At 44.1% G+C, this 20,172-nt stretch overlaps 2 protein-coding genes across 3 annotated transcripts; one reads left to right on the top strand and one right to left on the bottom strand.

The window, feature by feature from the left end:
- Positions 1 to 1,644: 1,644 nt before the first annotated feature.
- Positions 1,645 to 9,714, bottom strand: rnls (renalase, FAD-dependent amine oxidase). Its single transcript, XM_088070189.1, has 7 exons — positions 9,421 to 9,714; positions 6,932 to 7,037; positions 5,725 to 5,867; positions 4,473 to 4,631; positions 2,288 to 2,461; positions 2,014 to 2,189; positions 1,645 to 1,931 (listed from the first exon to the last, which is right to left on the bottom strand). Exons 1-7 carry the CDS (start codon positions 9,536 to 9,538, stop codon positions 1,779 to 1,781), a joined length of 1,029 nt encoding a protein of 342 aa, XP_087926315.1. The 5' UTR covers positions 9,539 to 9,714; the 3' UTR covers positions 1,645 to 1,778.
- A 774-nt stretch (positions 9,715 to 10,488) lies between these two features.
- lipf (lipase F, gastric type) lies at positions 10,489 to 19,653 on the top strand. 2 transcript variants are annotated; one of them, XM_088069966.1, is made up of 11 exons: positions 10,489 to 10,569; positions 13,404 to 13,542; positions 13,920 to 14,031; positions 14,190 to 14,388; positions 14,724 to 14,833; positions 14,920 to 15,056; positions 15,269 to 15,412; positions 16,773 to 16,844; positions 16,922 to 16,990; positions 17,090 to 17,200; positions 17,917 to 19,653. In XM_088069966.1, exons 2-11 carry the CDS (start codon positions 13,411 to 13,413, stop codon positions 18,037 to 18,039), a joined length of 1,209 nt encoding a protein of 402 aa, XP_087926092.1. In that variant the 5' UTR covers positions 10,489 to 10,569; positions 13,404 to 13,410; the 3' UTR covers positions 18,040 to 19,653. The 2 variants fall into 2 exon arrangements, with proteins under 2 accessions (XP_087926092.1, XP_087926090.1); XM_088069964.1 differs by having other exon boundaries at positions 15,266 to 15,412.
- Positions 19,654 to 20,172: the final 519 nt, after the last annotated feature.

Raw genomic sequence — 20,172 nt, 5'->3', positions numbered from 1 at the left:
TCATTTTCTGTACGAAGATGTTCTGTGAAACTGTGTGAGAGAGATCTACCAGTGACTTGGCAGAAATGATAATCGCTTCCCCCACAATGCACTGCAGCGGCACTACTCCAAACGACTGGAGAACAGGCGAGGAAAAATTAGGTCACACACACACACACACACACACACACACACACACACACACACACACACCCACACACACACACACACACACACACACACACACACACACACTGAGCCTTGTGGGCACCAAACCATAACTAATTCCGTCTTATCTGCTTCTATAAAAAGATCAAAGAAAGTGTAAAGCAGCGGAGAAACCGTTGTCACTTTATTCATCAAATATACAAACTCGGCGCACGCACACACACACACACACACACACACACACACACACACACACACACACACACACAGGTGAAACAAACCGACTTCAGCTCAAACTATCGATCTCTTCAGTTTGTCTGATACTCGTCATAACTGTAATAGTCAACTCAGATCGACTTCAGACTGAGTGAAACCAGAGTTAAAACCCCTAACCCGTGTGGTCAAAGATTCAGACTAAATTCATTCACCCTAAATAAACCAGGTTTAAGTTAAACCAGGTTTAATTTAACCCCAGTTACACCAGGCTTACGTTTACCCTCAGTTAAACCAAGTTTAAGTTTAACTCAGTTAAATCAGGTTTACCTTACCCTCAGTTAAACCAGATTTAAGTTAAATCCAATTAAACCAGGTTTACGTTACCCATAGTAAAACCAGGTTTACGTTACCCATAGTTAAACCAGGTTTACGTTACCCTCAGTTAAGCCAGGTTTAAATTTAACTCAGGTAAACCAGGTTTACCTTACCCTCTGTTAAACCAGGTTGAAGTTAAACTCAGTTAAACCAGGTTTAAGTTAAACCAGGTTTACATTACCCACAGTTAAACCAGGTTTAAGTTAAACCAGGTTTACGTTACCCTCAGTTAAACCAGGTTTAAATTCAACTCACTTGAACCAGGTTTACGTTACCCTCAGCTAAGCTAGGTTTAAATTAAACTCAGTTAAACCAGGTTAACATTACCCTCAGTTAAACCAGGCTGAAGGTAAACCCAGTTAAACCAGTTTGAGTTAAACTCAGTTAAACTGGGTTTAAGGTGACCCTCAGTAAACCAGGTTTCAGTTAACCACAATTAAACCTGATTGGAGTTAACCTTAGTTGAACCTGGTTTAAGTTAACCTCACCTAAACCAGGTTTAAGTTGACCTCAGTTAAGCTAGGTTTAAGTTGATCTCAGTTAAGCAAGGTTGAAGTTAACCTCAGTTAAACAAGGCTTAAGTTAAGTTTGGTTAAACCTGGTTTAAGGTGACCCTCAGTAAACCAGGTTAAAGTTATTCCTCTATTAAACCAAGATTACATTATTCCTCCATTAAATCAGGTTTAAATTATATCGGCATTAAAACAGAATGGAGTTAATCCTCCAGTAAACCAGGATTAAGTTATTCCTCCATTATGTAGGGTTTAAGATAATCATCTGTTAAACCAGGATTACGTTATTCCTCCATTAACTCAGGTTTAAATTATTCCTTCATTAGACCAGGATTGGCTTAATCCTCTGTTAAACCGGGATTAAGTTAACAGTTAAACTGAACTCTGACACGGCTTTGATTTTTTCGTAAACAGAATAATTATTAAACATTCATTTAAAGACAAATCAGTGAAAAACGATCAATAACTGAAACATCGAAATGTTAAAATAATAATAATAATCACTTGGATCAATCACTTCCTGTGATGTCACAGCGAGGCCTTCAGCACACCGAGCACGCTCAGTGCAGACTCCACGCAGCCGTCGAAGTTGGAGTGGACGAAGGCGTCGCCGGCGCAGACGAGCAGCGGGCGCTCGAGGACGGTCATGTGACCCGGACAGTCGGGCACCGAGGTCAGCACCTACAGGAGGGACAACAGGTAAATCAAACGCATCGAGGGGCGTTCGGGGTCAGCAGGGAGTCTGCGGCGTTCACACGCTCACCTGAGAGTACCGCCACTTGTGACACTTGATGCTGATTGGCTGAGGCAGATCAGGAAGCAGCTTGTTGAGTTCCTGTAAGATGATTGGCTGGACGTCCTCCTTGTCCCTCTCCAGGTGCTCCAGGCCAAACGGGACGCTGGTGTGGACGACGAGGGAGGGGCCGCGACCGGGAACATCTGAAGACGGGGACAGTCAGGGGACAGAGTGACACTGTGTTTAATCAGACAGACAGATGGACGGATGTACAGGTGAGTGGACAGACAGGAGGACAGACCTGCGTTGCGTTTGCGGGAGTCTGCGGCGATGTAGCAGATGACGGTGTTGTCGGTGACGTATCGAGCGGCCCAGGAGAAACTGAAGACGGCGTCCGGAGGGAAGAAGAGAGCGACGGCGAAACGAGACGAGTACACGACCCCGTCCAACTGCTGCTTCTGCTGGACGGACAGCACTGAGGGACAGAGACAGGGGGACAGAGACAGAGGGACAGAGACAGAGACAGAAGGACAGAGACATGGGGACAGAGACAGAGACAGAAGGACAGAGACAGGGGGACAGAGGCAGAAGGACAGAGACAGAAGGACAGAGACAGGGGGACAGAGACAGAGACAGAAGGACAGAGACAGGGGGACAGAGGCAGAAGGACAGAGACAGAAGGACAGAGACAGAGACAGAGACAGAAGGACAGAGACAGGGGGACAGAGACAGAAGGACAGAGACAGGGGGACAGAGACAGAGACAGAAGGACAGAGACAGGGGGACAGAGGCAGAAGGACAGAGACAGGGGGACAGAGGCAGAAGGACAGAGACAGAGGCAGAAGGACAGAGACAGAGGGACAGAGACAGAAGGACAGAGACAGGGGGACAGAGACAGGGGGACAGAGACAGAAGGACAGAGACAGGGGGACAGAGACAGGGGGACAGTGACAGAGACAGAAGGACAGAGACAGGGGGACAGAGACAAGGACAGAGACAGAAGGACAGAGACAGAGGGACAGTTTAGTAAAACCATGACTGAACATGATCCACGTGTAAAATCTGTAAATCTGTAAGTGTCACACAGTAAAAGTACACACTCTGTGTACTGCACATATACACCCTCTGTGTGCAAGTACTCACAGTGTGACTTCCTGTTCTTCTTCACTGATTTCTAAAACGTTTCTGCACAATTTTCATGTTTCACATCCTGCAACACACACACACCCACACACCCACACAGACACACACAAACACACACACACACAAACACACACACTGCATCTAATAATAACCTGTGTGTGTGTGTGTGTGTGTGTGTGTGTGTAAGCAGGGAGGAAATGGGCGCTGTCCCCTGTCAGCCAATCAGATGAGCTGAAGGTGACATCATCCTCCTCCTCATCATCTAGAGACAGACACAGACACACACACACACACACACACACTCACACACTCTATATAAATCCAGATCACTCTGCAGCTTTTTAAGAAAAGTGTGTAAACCATCGACCAATCAGAGAGCAGGGAAGTATATCAATCCTATGTGTGTGTGTGTGCACGTGTGTGTGTGCACGTGTGTGTGTGCACGTGTGTGTGTGCACGTGTGTGTGTGTGTGAGCGTGTGCATGTGTGTGTGTGTGTGTGAGCGTGTGTGTGTGTATGTGTGTGTGTGTATGTGTGTGTGAGTGAGAGAGAAGAAGAAAGGAAGCAGCGCTGCCCGTCAAAGTAAAAGCCTGAGTGATGATGTGGGTTCAGGTTTTGGAGTTTGCTGCCCACCAGTGGTCACACTGTGAACCTCCTCCACACACGCGCACACACACACACACACACAAACTGTAACACATACACACACACGCGCACACACACACGCACACACGCGCACACACACAAACTGTAACACACACACACACACACGCGCACACACACACACACAAACTGTAACACATACACACACGCGCACACACACACACACACAAACTGTAACACATACACACACACGCGCACACACACGCACACACACACACACAAACTGTAACACACACACACACGCACGCACGCACGCTCGCACGCAGGCAGCGGCAGTGTTTTCTTATTTCTTCCGAGAGAAGAGAAAAACACGTCATGTTCACAGTCCAGACTGTTCTAAAAATGTTTTGTATTTGTTTTATATTTGAGGAAAATTTTAAAATGCATGAATATTATTTCAGTGATGTTTCAATCTCCGTAAAAACTAATGATCAGCGTCTCTCTGCACGAAGTCTGCAGATTCTCAGTTTCGTCTCGATGAGCGAGTTTTTGGCAGCACCTTCCATGCACAGACAGCTGATATCCTGCCCCCTGCTGGTCACACGGACAGTTACAGCACAGAAATGATTTATTAATTACTATTTTTTCTCTGTGCTTTATGGGAGGATACGTGTCTTTTTACGGAGCGGTGGTGGACAGTTAACTGAGGACATCGCTGTATAAATGTGTGTGTGTCTCACTGTGTCCCACGTCTCCCTCCAGCTGCAGGATCTGAGGGACCGGCATCGTCAGAACGACGGCGTCAAACATCTCGCTGCCTCCCGCCCTCCTCTGGACCTCCCATGATGCACCGCGGCGGTACAGGCCGGTCACATGACGCTCCAAGAACAAATCAGCTCCTGATGAACAGAAACAGAACCACAGTCACCCAGTCTGTCCCCGGTCCCAGTACCCGGTCCCAGTCCCCCGTCCCCCATCCCAGTCCCCGGTCACAGTCCCTGGTTCCCGTTCCCTGTCCCCGGTCGCAGTTCTCAAAAAATGCAGTCAGCAACTTGTAAAAAAAAATGTCCCACAAACTGCAAGAAAGAAGTAAAAGATGACGAGAAAAAAAACCTACAAATGGTTTTTTTAAGAGAATCATCAAAAACTAAGAGGAAGATTTCCAGAAAACGATTTTAAATTTGATGCAACATTTAAAAATGTCACAGAAAACATATTTGTTTTTTGAGAGATTTTTTCTTTTCTTCTTTTGCCTTTTTTTCGGGTAGTTTTCTTTAACCCTTTAACTCCTCTAATTTTTACGACATGTCTTGCTAAGTTTCTCTTTGTCTTCTTTTCATAGTTTTCAAAGACATCAAACCAAATGCTCGGGTTTCAAAGGGTTAAACTGGTTAAAGTATGTTTTGTCCACAGCAGGACATCGCTCAGCGTCCGTGCCGGTGTTGTGGGACTGTACGTTATTTATCAAGGACGGAGTAAAATACGACCTTTTCCAGCTGTCCGTCCCTCAGCTGAGACAAAATTAAAAACACCAGTCCCTCCTCAGCTCCTCTTAACCCTCATAAATAACTAACAGTCCCTATCGCTAACCACCGAGGGAGGTCGGCGCGGCGACGAGGACCGCGTTCAGGACGCCGAGTCCAGTTAAAGTCTGACTGATGGAGGTCATCCACTTCCTGTCCAATTATCTGGGTGTGTCCAACTTCAGTCGGATTTCAGACGTGCAGTTTTAGTCGCTCGACAGAGGAGGACAGAGACAGAGGAGGACAGAGACAGAGGAGGACAGAGACAGAGGAGGACAGAGACAGAGGAGGACAGAGACAGAGGAAGACAGAGACAGAGGAAGACAGAGACAGAAGAGAAGGACAGAGACAGAGGAGGACAGAGACAGAGGAGGACAGAGACAGAGGAGGACAGAGACAGAGGAGGACAGAGACAGAGGAGGACAGAGACAGAGGAGGACAGAGACAGAGGAGGATAGAGGACAGGTACCTGACTCGGACAGGAAGTGTTTGACGATGCTGCTCATGCCGAGAGGCGTCATGTAGTCCTGGTTTCCGTCTTTGTGCCTCAGTCCTTCAATCTGAGAGTCCAGAGGCTGCAGGACACCAGCGGACAGCAGCTCTGAGTACACACTGAGACACACACACACACACACACACACACACACACACACACACAGAGACACACACACACACACACACACACACACACACACACACACAGAGACACACACACACACACACACACACACACACACACAGAGACACACACACACACACACACACACACACACACACACACACACACACACACACACACACACAGAGAGACACACACACACACACACACACACACACACACACACACACACACACACACACACACACACACACACACACACACACACACACACACACACACAAACAGACACACACACACACACACACACACACACACACACACACACACACACACACACACACACACACACAAACACACACACACACACACACACACACACAGAGACACACAAACACACCCACACAAACACACACACACACACACACACACACACACACACACACACACACACACACACACACACACACACACACACACACACACACACACACACACACACACACACACACACACACACATAAACAGACACACACACACACACACACACACTGACCTTTAACCCGTTTTAAAAAATTAAAAATGTCAGTAAAATGTTTTAAACCTTTTTTTCAGTATAAAAACTTTTTCTTCCTCAGGAATCAGATTTTGAGAGAAAACGTTTCGGGGAGGCGATCGGCTCAAAGCGACGCAGCTGTGAGACTTCAGCTCCCAAAAACATTTTAATATTTAAAGCAACATTTTGGAAAAACGCATGTAAAACTGTATTTTATATGTCGATGAGTCTATGTTTTTCTTTTTTATTTAAACACCTGTTTTAGAAAACCCGCCGTGATCTGAGAATAACAATATTATTCAATTATTTATTTATTCATGTAAATATTAATATAATATATTTATTTAAGTATTAATGAACATCCGTATAAAACACTCACGTAAACATGCAGGACTGTTAACGTCTCTGACGGGGAACAGACAATAGAAATAAAGTTGGACTGAATTTGGATCAGAGTGTCTCCTGGTAGGGGACAGACAGGTGTGTGTGTGTGTGTCTCACCTGTGGTGGGACTGAGCGTACGCAGACGTGGTGGAGACGTACTGAGCGCCAAGATCAGCTGAGTGAGACGAAGGGTCTGGAGGACGAGTGGTGGACATCCTGCCACCTGAGAGACAGACAGAGACAGAGAGACAGACAGAGACAGAGAGACGGGTAGAGACAGACAGACAGGCAGACAGACAGACAGAGACAGAGAGACAGGGAGAGACAGACAGAGAGAGACAGACAGAGACAGAGAGACGGGTAGAGACAGACAGAGACAGACAGACAGACAGAGACAGAGAGACGGGTAGAGACAGACAGACAGTCAGAGACAGAGAGACAGGTAGAGTCAGACACAGACAGAGAGACGGGTAGAGACAGACAGAGACAGAGAGACGGGTAGAGACAGACAGAGACAGAGAGACGGGTAGAGACAGACAGAAACAGAGAGACGGGTAGAGACAGACAGAGACAGAGAGACAGGTAGAGACAGACAGAGACAGAGACAGAGAGACAGAGACAGAGAGACAGAGACAGAGAGACAGAGACAGAGACAGGTTCGGTTTGTTGGCGTGTCCCGTCACTGTCCTCGATTCTCTGCACTAAACTGAAAAAATAATTTCACTATTTTTATGTTTAATTTTTTGGTTTCGGTATTAAAACTTAAACAAAAAGACTTAAGTGACGTATTTGAATAAATAAACTTTCTTCTATTCTGAATAAATGTAAACAGAAAACTCCTGTAACGAACGAATGAACTTTACTGAATTAAAGTGGTCGGTGTGGATCAAGAGTCTGCAAACTCTGAAAGATTACGTCATCAGATTTCTGAATGAAGATCTGACTCTCACCTGAGCTCCTCACCTGATCCTCACCTGATCCTCACCTGATCCTCACCTGATCCTCACCTGAGCTCCTCACCTGATCCTCACCTGAGCTCCTCACCTGATCCTCACCTGAGCTCCTCACCTGATCCTCACCTGAGCTCCTCACCTGATCCTCACCTGATCCTCACCTGATCCTCACCTGAGCTCCTCACCTGATCCTCACCTGATCCTCACCTGATCCTCACCTGAGCTCCTCACCTGATCCTCACCTGATCCTCACCTGAGCTCCTCACCTGATCCTCACCTGAGATCCTCACCTGATCCTCACCTGAGCTCCTCACCTGATCCTCACCTGAGCTCCTCACCTGATCCTCACCTGAGCTCCTCACCTGAGCTCCTCACCTGATCCTCACCTGAGCTCCTCACCTGAGCTCCTCACCTGAGCTCCTCACCTGATCCTCACCTGAGCTCCTCACCTGATCCTCACCTGAGCTCCTCACCTGATCCTCACCAGAGCTCCTCACCTGATCCTCACCTGAGCTCCTCACCTGAGCTCCTCACCTGATCCTCACCTGAGCTCCTCACCTGATCCACACCAGAGCTCCTCACCAGAGCTCCTCACCTGATCCTCACCTGAGCTCCTCACCTGAGCTCCTCACCTGATCCTCACCTGATCCTCACCAGAGCTCCTCACCTGATCCTCACCTGAGCTCCTCACCTGATCCTCACCTGAGCTCCTCACCTGATCCTCACCTGATCCTCACCAGAGCTCCTCACCTGAACTCCTCACCTGAGCTCCTCACCTGATCCTCACCTGAGATCCTCACCTGATCCTCACCTGAGCTCCTCACCTGATCCTCACCTGAGCTCCTCACCTGATCCTCACCTGAGCTGCTCACCTGAGCTCCTCACCTGAGCTCCTCACCTGAGCTCCTCACCTGAGCTGCTCACCTGAGCTCCTCACCTGAGCTCCTCACCTGATCCTCACCTGAGCTCCTCACCTGAGCTCCTCACCCGAGCTCCTCACCTGATCCTCACTGCTGTCTGGTCTCCACCAGGTGTGTCCCCTCACAGGACATGACTGTCTCAGATCAATCACATTAAATTGGTAAAAGAGTTAGAGTTACTTCTAACTCAGTACCGAATAAAAGCCTGAAATTTGTCTTAGTATCGGAGATTTTTGTGGTTCATTTTGAAGCAGAATTAGAGAATAAAAGACGCGGATTCAGACTCTGTCTTCGGTCTCGTTGTGCAGTGTAACTGTAGTTCTGGAAAATTAAACTATCAGATTTCTGAATGGGGTTCTGAGTGGCGCCGCTGACTCTCACCTGTGCTCCTCACCTGGTCCCCCCCTACGGTCTGAACTCCACCAGGTTTGTCCCCTCAGAGGACATGACCGTCTCAGGTGAATCGCATTAAACTGGTAAAAAGAGATTTTTAACCGGCTTTCGGACCAGTTTGATTGTTGCTCAGAACAGTTACCTGTGTCTCCTCACCAATGAAAAACCCTTTAATTTGTTTAAATTTAAGTTATATTTTTGCATAATTTCAGAGCCGTATTAAAGCAGAGACTCTGCAGACTCAGAATATGTCCTCGGTGGTGTCCTAAACTTTGTCTCTGAGCAGCTGTGAGGACAGAAACATTAAATCACCACATTTCTGAATGAGGTTCGGACTCACCGGAGCCCCGGGCTTTGTCCCACACCTCTATGTGCACGCGGCTCTGCAGCTCTCTCCGCAGCAGGCACGCGCACAGGCTGCCCGTCAGACCCGCGCCCACGATCAGAACCCGGGACATCTTCAGACCCGAACCCGAACCGGAACCCGTACTTCACAGAGACAGACTGACCGGGTCTGACCGGGGTCTGACCGGGTCCAGGTCTCTGGTTACAGGAGTCAACCCCGCCTCCTCCCGCGTTACGAAACCGCAGAAACTCGGTGGACAAACAAAAACTATCCCGGGTCAAACCCGGCGGCAAGACACCCGGGACAAACACGGGACATCCGGCACAGACTGTCACAATAAACGTCTCATTATTCCAAAATCAATTTTTAGATAAAGACAGAAACATATTTCTATTTTTAAAAAAAATATTTTACTTAGAGACTGTTTGTTATTTATAAGAGGGGAGAGGGTGGTGCCAAAAGGGGGAGGCATGTCTCATAACTTTTTAAGCCCTGCTGCTGTACCTTTATTAGTGATTTTTAAAGAAATACATCGCATTTTGACGATTATTATTCTTTTTGGGGCTGTACAGTTTTAAATTACGCCATACATGGTGTCTTTGATTAAGAGATTCATATTATATTTTCATAGTAATCAGGTGTCAGCAATCACACTTTTTAAAATATATTGGTTCAAATAATCAAACAAAATATAGGCTATAAGAAAACATAAATGTGGACATTGAAATTGTTATACATGAAAAAAATAATATTTTTCGATGAACGAATGAATGAGAAAAGATTAAACACGTCATCATATTTTACGTGGAGATTTATTTTTTAAATTTCAGTTCAAATTTTTAATTTATGACGCTGTAACAGTCTGTGCTTTTATTCTGAAGGCGAGTTCATTAGAACTGAATCCTGAAAACCAAAAAACTTTTTAAATGTTTGTTTATTTTAATGCGATAATTATTTTATCTTTTATCAATTTTATTTTCTTTTCAGACGTTTTTTTAAAGTTTTATTTTCAGCTCTTTATTTTATTTTGACCAATCACAGAGAGGTACTTCCTCTGACGTCACCGCCGGCGTCTTCCGACCGTTGAAATAAAACAGTCAGCTGATCAGAGATCAGTGTGGATCATCAGAGAGCAGCGATCAGGTGAGAGATCAATAACATCATCGATAACGCCGTCATTAACCAGTTATGAATGTGTGATTAACTGTTTATGAACCGGCCGTCTGAGCGGAGATTCTCTGTCTCTAACTGACTTTATTTCCTTTATTTTCGCTGTTTTTTACGTGTTTCACGTTTTAATGACGTTCGGACTGAAAACAGGCTTTACAGCCCGGTTTATTACCGACTGGAAACTATACCGAAATATACCGAAATATACCGAAATATACCGAAATATACCGACTCTGCTGCAGGAAAACAGACGGAAAAACAGGCAGAAAGAGGATGCAAATGTGACACAAAACATGTTAAAAAACAGGTCGTAACATCAGGTTTATAACTGAGGAAAAACAAGAAAATTGAAGTAAATTTGGAACTTAATGGATTCAAACGGTCACTTTACAACAGTTTTTAACAAACTGAAAGCTGCTGAAAAAACAGGCAGAAAGAGGGTGTGATTTTGACACAGACGAGTAAAAACCAGGCTGAACATCAGGTTTATAACTGAGGAAAAACAGGCAGAAAGCACGAAAGGGGGCAAAGTCAGACAAATGAACTCACGGAGGATAAAAACAGGCTGACGGCCGGAATCAGTCCGGACCTGAAACCCGAACACAAACGGACAGACAACTCTTACAGAAATGCGGCAGAAAAGATGGTAAAAACGGCCAGAAAACCGCTGAAAACAGAAAACTGGAAATCAGTGTGACACCGAAGGTGTTTAGAAGAGACAAAACGGTCTGAGCTGAAAAACGGCCGAAGAGAAACGAGCTGCCGACCGAAAACGACCGAAAACGACCGAAACATCTGTGACGATCAGACGACACCACAGAGCCGAACCACCGCTGTATCACACCTCTCCATCACTTTATTATTTTATCTCTCCATCACTTCATCTCTCCATCACTTTATTATTTTATCTCTCCATCACTTCATCTCTCCATCACTTTATTATTTTATCTCTCCATCACTTCATCTCTCCATCACTTTATTATTTTATCTCTCCATCACTTCATCACTTTCTTATTTTATCTTTCATCTCTTCATCAGAGCTGAACCACAGATTTATTCACGGACTCACATGAGCTTCATCTCTTCATCACAGCTTCAATAATCTCATTCAGACTTTAAAAACAGATTTTTGTTTCCGATTTGACCGTAAAAGCAGCTGAGGAGCAGATGTGCTGTCAGTAAACTGTTACAGCCTCATACAGGCCCGAGTCAACCCGAGTCAGGCCCGAGTCAACCCGAGTCAGGCCCGAGTCAACCCGAGTCAGGCCCGAGTCAACCCGAGTCAAGCCCGAGTCAATCCGAGTCAGGCCCGAGTCAGGCCCGAGTCAGGCCCGAGTCAGGCCTGAGTCTGACCCTCACATGATATGAAACATGTGTGACCTCGTGCTGCAACACGCTGGTCAGAAATAATCACATTCTGCAGGAAGTTGAGACAGAAACAGGAAGCAGAAGAAGAAGAAAGTGGGCGGGATGATAAAAACGCTCAGCCTGACAGGAAGTGCTTCGGCTCATTAATCATCAGTGTGACCTCTGACCCGAGCAAACAGAGCGCCGATAGCAGCCGGTCAGAGTCCAGAGACACACTGACTGAACCTCAGAGCACTCACACACACACACACACGCACACACACACACACACACACACACACACACACACACACACACACACACACTCACACCCTCACACACACACACACACACACACACACACACACACTCACACACACACACACACACACACACACACACACACACACACACACACACACACACACACACACACACACACACACACACACACACACACACACACACACACACACACACACACACACACACACACACACACACACACACACACACACACACACACACACACACACACACACACACACACACACACACACACACACACACACACACACACACACACACACACACACCACACAAACACACACACACACACACACGCACACACACACACACACACACACACACACACACACACACACACACACACACACACACACACACACACACACACACACACTCACACACACACACACACACACACACACACACACACACTCACACACACACACACACACACACACACACACACACACACACACACACACACACACACACACACACACACACTCACACACACACACTCACACACACTCACACACACACACACACACACACACACACACACACACACACACACACACACACACACACACACACACACACACACACTCACACACACACACACACACACACACACACACACACACACACACACACACACACACACACACACACACACCTCCTCTGAACCGAAGTCCATTAAAATTATCTCAGATTTTAAGCTCTATTCAAACTATCAGAGAGTAATCAGCCGATCCTCTGTGCAGAAAATGACCCTTTAACCTCCGTCTCACCTGCTGACTCCACACGAACAAACACACAGCACACGACATCAAAAGCTCAGGTTTTGTTGTATCACAGTGAGCAGTTTGGATCAGAGCTGAGCCGAATTCAAGAGGAGAACCTTTAGATGCAGAAAACATCGTCGGTCGTGTTCTGCAGTGAAACTGTGCGCAGCTCTGAGAACACAAATAATCAATGATTAGGTTTTTAAAAGAGGATCTGACTGCAGACTCAGGGGAGCCCCTCTCTGTCACACACTGCTTCTTCCCTCTGAAACCACACTTAATCTGTCGATCGTGTGTGTGTGTGTTTGTGTGTGTGCGTTTGTGTGTGTGTGCGTGCGTGTGTGTGTGTGTGTGCGCGTGTGTCAGACACACAATGCTGTGTGTTGGGGTGTGTGTGTTGGTCCTCTCCGTCCTCGTCCAGGCCGGACCGTCCGTCCTCTCTGCCGTCCAGCAGCGCTCCTTTAAACCGCAGTCAAGTTTGGACCCTGAAGTGCACATGAACATTGTGAGTACACACACGTACACACACACATACACAGGACGTAGAGTGTAATTTTGAGGTGCTTTTACTTTACTGCATTTCCATGTACTTTATACTTCTGCTGCAGTACGACTGAAAGGTAAATATTGACCTTTTATCTTCACAGATTCACATTATTAATACAAAATAATGTGTCAAAAGGTGAGGCTTTTCAAATTAAAAGCTGAGCTGAGAATCAATCACATGTCCTGTCAGTCAACACTCAGGGTATTTTTAGCCCACAGGAGTTGCTTCCCTTTTTTTGGTCTGATTACAAAACTGATGGAGAAACGTAGGAAGTGAGAGTGAAATAACACGAGTGCAATGATATAAATATGTACTGCGTGTGTGTGTGTGTTCAGTCGGAGATCATCAGGTACTGGGGTTACCCTGCAGAGGAACACGAGGTGCTGACAGAGGATGGCTACATCCTGACTGTCAACAGGATCCCACAGGGACGCAAACACACTGAAGGTCTCACACACACACACACGCACACACACACACACACACACACACACACACACACTTCACTTTCTAAAACTGTCCTCACTCTGTTGGCTAAAACAGGTGGTCCTCACTATGTCAGGCATTCATGCACATCACTCTTCTCCACCGTCCTGTCCTTGCAGGTCCCCGTCCTGCCGTCTTCCTGCAGCACGGCCTCCTGGCAGCCGGCAGTAACTGGATCACCAACCTGCCCAACTCTAGTCTGGGCTACGTGCTCGCAGACGCCGGCTACGACGTCTGGATTGGAAACAGCCGCGGAAACACCTGGTCCAGGAAACATCGCACGCTCACACCTGACCAGGATGACTTCTGGAGGTTCAGGTACAAACAACCGACCGACCTCACCTTTCTGACCTCACATCATCTGACTGACCTCACCTGTCTGACCTCACATCATCTGACTGACCTCACATCATCTGACTGACCTCACCTGTCTGACCTCACATCATCTGACTGACCTCACCTGTCTGACCTCACATCATCTGACTGACCTCACATCATCTGACTGACCTCACCTGTCTGACCTCACATCATCTGACTGACCTCACCTGTCTGGCGTCACCTATCCGAGCTAACTTGTGTGACCTCACCTCACATGTCTGACTTTACCTGTGTGACCTCACCTCACCTGTCTGACCCCACCTGTGTGCGTGCAGTCATGATGAGATGGCGTTGAAGGACCTCCCTGCGGTTGTGGACTTCGTCTTGAAGGTGACGGGTCAGGACCAGATCTTCTACGTAGGACACTCCCAGGGGACGACCATCGGTGACATCACGAAATGACCTCGTTAATGACACAATACTCACTCGTGTTTGCGATGACATCACTCTAACACCTGTCTGATTTCCCAGCATTCATGGCCTTCTCCACGCTGCCGGACCTCGCCAGTAAGATCAAGATGTTCTTCGGTTTGGCTCCCGTGGCAACCGCCGCCTTCACTACCAGCGCCATGACCAAACTGACCATCCTGCCTGAGTTCCTTGTTTGGGTGAGGAGTCCTAAGGAGCCATTAACGAGTTATCTAAAAAGTTATCTAACGAGTTCAAATCATGTGACCTGTTAATGAGTTTTCACATGACAACTTAACGAGTTACTGCATTATCTGCTTAGGTGTTCAAGTCACATCACCTGTTGACGAGTCTATCAGTTTCCAGTCAATTAACTTGGTTGTTGGTTGTTTTCTTGCATGTCCATCAGAAGTTGTTTGGTAGGCGGGACTTCCTGCCTCAGAGTCACATGATCGAGTGGTTTTCGGAACACGTGTGTGCGAAGGAGCTGTTCAACGAGCTGTGTGGAAACTTGTTCTTCGTCCTCTGCGGCTTCGACCGAGAAAACCTCAACATGGTTCGTACCCAAAACTCTTTGTTTTAAATATGAACTATGACAAACTTATCTGTATTTTTATTTTAACGTCATATCACTAAAATACTAACTTGTTTTACATATTTATATGAAACATCCAATTTATTTCTTAATCTTAAAACTAAAACACAATAATCTGAAAAATACTGATATTTTAAAAATAACTATTATATTATTATCTGGATTTTGATTAATAATATCTGTAAGCATTTTTATTCATTTTTAAGATTAAAGATCAATTGATTTTTTTAATCTTGATTTTTTTTTAGATTTAAAGTTCCATTCTTTTGCAAACAGTTTTGAAGTCTGTATTAAAAATTAAAGCATTTCTTCTCAGAGAGTCCAAACGCAAATATTTCACATCGCTGGAAAGAAAACTATCTGGAAGAATAGTGACTGAAAATTAAATTTTCTCTCATTTGAGGTTTAGTGACAAATTTAGGCAAAAGCAGGAGTGATTTTCAAAATAAGAAGGTAAACTTGGGCTCAAATTGAAGCTTATAAATTTGGGAAGTTTTCATAATACAAATGAATGTGTAATATTTGCCATAAAGTGATAAAAAATAACAAGTTTTGGTGAGAATGTCAAGCAGTCATTTTTTGTCTTTTTGAGGATGTTGTGGCCGATGTTTTGAAACAGAAAGACAGCAAGACCCAAAATCTTATTTTACTACTTTCCCATTTGTCTTTTTGCCAAATTTCATACTTGTAAGACTATTAATGACACTTAGTATCCTAATATTTTATTATTTTATTCCTTTTTGAATTTTTTTTTGTTTTGGTGTTTTACATTATTTTACAGAAATAGACACGACAGTTCATTCTACAATTATATTTTTAGAGGTTAGTTTTAAGTGCCATTGAAAATTTCACTGATGTCGCTATTGTAAGTCTGCAGCAGCAGGACTACAAGTAAGGGTGCATCAAAGGGACAAAATAGCAGCACCTGATTAACACAATAAAAATATAAATAAACATAACAGGGTCTGTTTGGACCTTAATCGCATCATGATTAACACAATAAGTCCTATTCATTTTTAATAATACAGTATCTGTGTGCTAATAATGCTACTTTGGGGTTTTAATAATAGTAGTTTTTATGTAATATATGCATATGTTATGTAATATGTTTAATAATAAATATAAATATCTTACCATGTTTTTTGAGGTTTTAAAAAAAGAAAATATTTTTTCATTTAAATAATCTCCCCTCCAGGTCCTCTGATCAGCTTCTGGAGCTTTTGACCACATGTCACTGAAATCATTATCAGTAAATATAGAACCAGCTGAAGTCCAGATCTTTATGAAAGAGCGTCTGTTTCCTGTGATTGTTTGTTTCCAGACTCGGACTCCAGTCTACACAGAACACTGTCCTGCTGGGACGTCTGTCCAGAACATGCTCCACTGGTCCCAGGTAACCCACACACACGCCTGTCTTTCTGTAATGTGAGGATCCCTGTCCCAGGTCTCTGAACGTTTGACTGTTTTCAGGCAGTTCATAAAGGGAAGTTGATGGCGTTTGACTTTGGAGCTGCAGGAAACATGAAACATTACAACCAGGTGAGACTCTACCTGAGGTGCAAACTGTCCCTCTCAGTGCAGTCTCTGTGGTTTGACTCACCTGTCTGTCCACCTGTCCTCCATGTGTCCCGTCTGCAGTCTACTCCCCCTGAGTACCGCGTCCTGGACATGAAGGTTCCCACCGCTCTGTTTTCGGGGGGACATGATACGCTGGCGGACCCCAAAGATGTGGCCGTCCTCCTCACTCAGGTGAGTCAGGTGATCCAGTGAGGTAACAGGTGACAGCAGGAAGTCAGATTGATCACAGCAGCACCTGGTGGACATCAGAGGAACTGCAACAAGACTCAAAATGGAAGCTTCTGATTGGTTCATGAGATAAATCTTAGGATAGTGATACTGAATCTGGCTCCTGGTGGCCCCCCAACCATTCTCTAATTTACCTAAAAAATAAAGCGATTGACACTGAATTGTTTTTGTCCTTTTAGTCTCCTTAAGGTGCCAGAGTGCATAAAACAGCATCAAAATAGAGCTTGATGGTAAAAAAAAGAGCCTGTGGAGGATCCCCCACACCCCCGACAGAGGTCCTAGATAAGACCCTAAGCCTAAAATATGAGAAATGTCCTAAAAGCCTAGCAACATCCTAAAATATTAGAAATGTCTTGAAATCCTAAAAATGTACTAAAATCCTAGAATTGTTCTGAAGTTCTGGAAACATCCCAAATCCTAGAAATCATAAAAACAACCACAACACCAGAAATATCCTATAATCCTACAGATGTCCTGAACTTCTACAAATGTCCTAAAATCTTTGAAATATTCTAAAATCCTAAGTAAGGAAGTAAGTCATGAAAACATAGTCAATATAAAGAATAGTCAAGGAAGTAATGTCTGTATTAATAGTTTTAATGAACCTGTCTTTCTCTGTGTGTTTGTCCTCCTGTCTCTCCGTCTCTGTCTGTCTGCAGGTGTCTAACCTGGTCTTCCATCGGCACATTGAACACTGGGATCACCTAGATTTTATTTGGGGTCTGGACGCACCGAAGGAGATGTTTCCGTTCATCCTGAAGCTGATGCAGGAGCACCAATAGAGGGCACCACACTGTGTATATGGTGCTGTACACATTTGTGCTACAGAGAGGGGACCACAGTACTGTACACATGAGCCGCAAGTTTTACTCTGTGCCTGTGTGTGTGTGTCTGTGTGTGTGTGTCTGTGTCTGTGTGTGTGTGTGTGTCTGTGTGTGTGTCTGCGTGTGTGTGTGTGTCTTCGTGTGTGTGTGTGTGTGTGTGTGTGTGTCTGTGTGTGTGTGTCTGTGTCTGTGTCTGTGTGTGTGTGTCTGTGTCTGTGTGTGTGTGTGTGTGTGTGTGTGTGTGTGTGTGTGTGTGTGTGTGTGTGCGTTTAGACACCTGGTGCACACCTATGGACTGCATCACTCTGTTTGTTTACTGTTTTTATCCCAGTTTCAAACTAAAAAAAATTCATTTCAAATTCAGATAATCCGAAGTTTAATTACGTACAGTAGTAGTTTAATTAAGTACAGAGGTATTATTGGCAAAATTTACAATGTCAGCTTTTCTTTGTGTTTATTGCTAATAAGCTGACGTTAGCATGCTAACAAGTTAAACTCAGAAACACTGTATGCGCTAACTATTGCATGTTAGCATTGTTAGGACGTTAGCATTGTCAGAGTTAGCATGTTAGCAGTGGGTGTGTCTGAGTTGTTTAAACGAACTGTACTGTAACCTGCTGCTCTTGAATGCACCTGGAAACACCCTGAAGCTGTTTTTTAACTTCACAACAAGTCTGGCTGAGGGACTGTTTGTTATTTATGAGAGGTGTAAAAAGGGGGAGGCATGTAAAATATTTTTTAATCACTGTGGAGGGACCTATGTTTTTTATTTTAGCTTTAGAGGAGGGGTATACAACTTAAAATGGCTATTTTGTATTTATTCTCTGCAGATTTTTTTTTAAAAAAAGCCTTTTTTCTTAAAAAAGAAAATGTTGGCGATTTTTAAAGAAAACGTTTTAATTTTTTAAACAATTTTGTTTAACTTTTAAAAGTAAAGAAGATTTTTTTTTTAAATTGACAAGGCTCAATGAAAAACATTTGTAGCTACAGTGAGGGTAAAAAAACATTTTTTAAAAAATAACACGCAGTCACACCCAAGCCACATGTTTTACTGTTCAAATAATGAAAATACTCCTCCTGCTCCTGCTCCTCCTCCTCATGTGACCAGCTGGAACAAAGTCACATGTTTTTATAACAGTGTTTTATTTCATGTAAAGATGTTTTTTCTGTGTGAAATCCGATGTGCTGCTTTATATTTGTTTCCGTCATATTTTTTAAAGTCTCCATGAACACACCTGTCTTAATTTGTTTTCTATATTTTGTACTTAACAGAACTCTAATTGTGAAAATCTAAATTTTGTGTTGTGAAAATTCAAATGTTTTTGTTAAAATCCGCAGTCTGTTTTAAATAAGTGACATAGTTATGTATTTTTCAGTTGAAGGACCTGTCAGTCAATGTGGGCGGGACCAAAATATCCGGTCATGCGGTTTGAACTGTGGTGGGCGGGGCTAAGCTTTTATTTTGATTAATTTCTTTATTACATTTTAATCTGTTGTATTTGTTTAATATAAATCATTTTTTGTCCAATAAATGTCATAAATCAAATAAATTCACATAAATCAGAAACACAATGTTTACATGTTTTAAGTTTATTTTGAAATACAGAAAGAATTTGAAATGTATAAGATGATCTGTATCTTACAGTCTTATCTACAAACAGTTTCGACTCATTCGACAGTCGAACTGCTTTTTATTAATTATTATTTTATGATTTATCTTATAAAAATGACGAGATTTTATTAGTCCAGCAAAAATAAGCTAAAATCAGTTTTGATTTTTAACCATAAAAACCAAACCAGAGAGATTTTGTACCAGTCAGAATTTACTTTAAATCACTGGTTCCCAACCTGGGCGTCCCCACCTTCACCAGGGGTCGCCAAAGCCTCACCGGGTCGCAAGGCATTCTTGACTCTAAGGCATGTTAAGAAAACTAAATAAACTATAATATATAATAATAATAATAATGATAGTACTACAGGCCTTTATCTCAGTATGTTATTCATGTCCATTTCAAAATCAAATTGTTTTTTTTAAAGTTTTGATTATTATTCTTTATGGATTGGTTTTGTTTCAACATTTAGCAACACGTA

The sequence above is a fragment of the Plectropomus leopardus genome, chromosome 19 (genome assembly GCF_026936395.1).
Source record: "Plectropomus leopardus strain MGB_pleo_1.0 chromosome 19, ASM2693639v1, whole genome shotgun sequence".
In the NCBI taxonomy this organism is placed as follows: Eukaryota; Metazoa; Chordata; class Actinopteri; order Perciformes; family Serranidae; genus Plectropomus; species Plectropomus leopardus.
The sequence above is the reverse complement of the archived record's forward strand: the minus strand, read 5'-3'. Positions and strand labels throughout refer to the sequence as shown.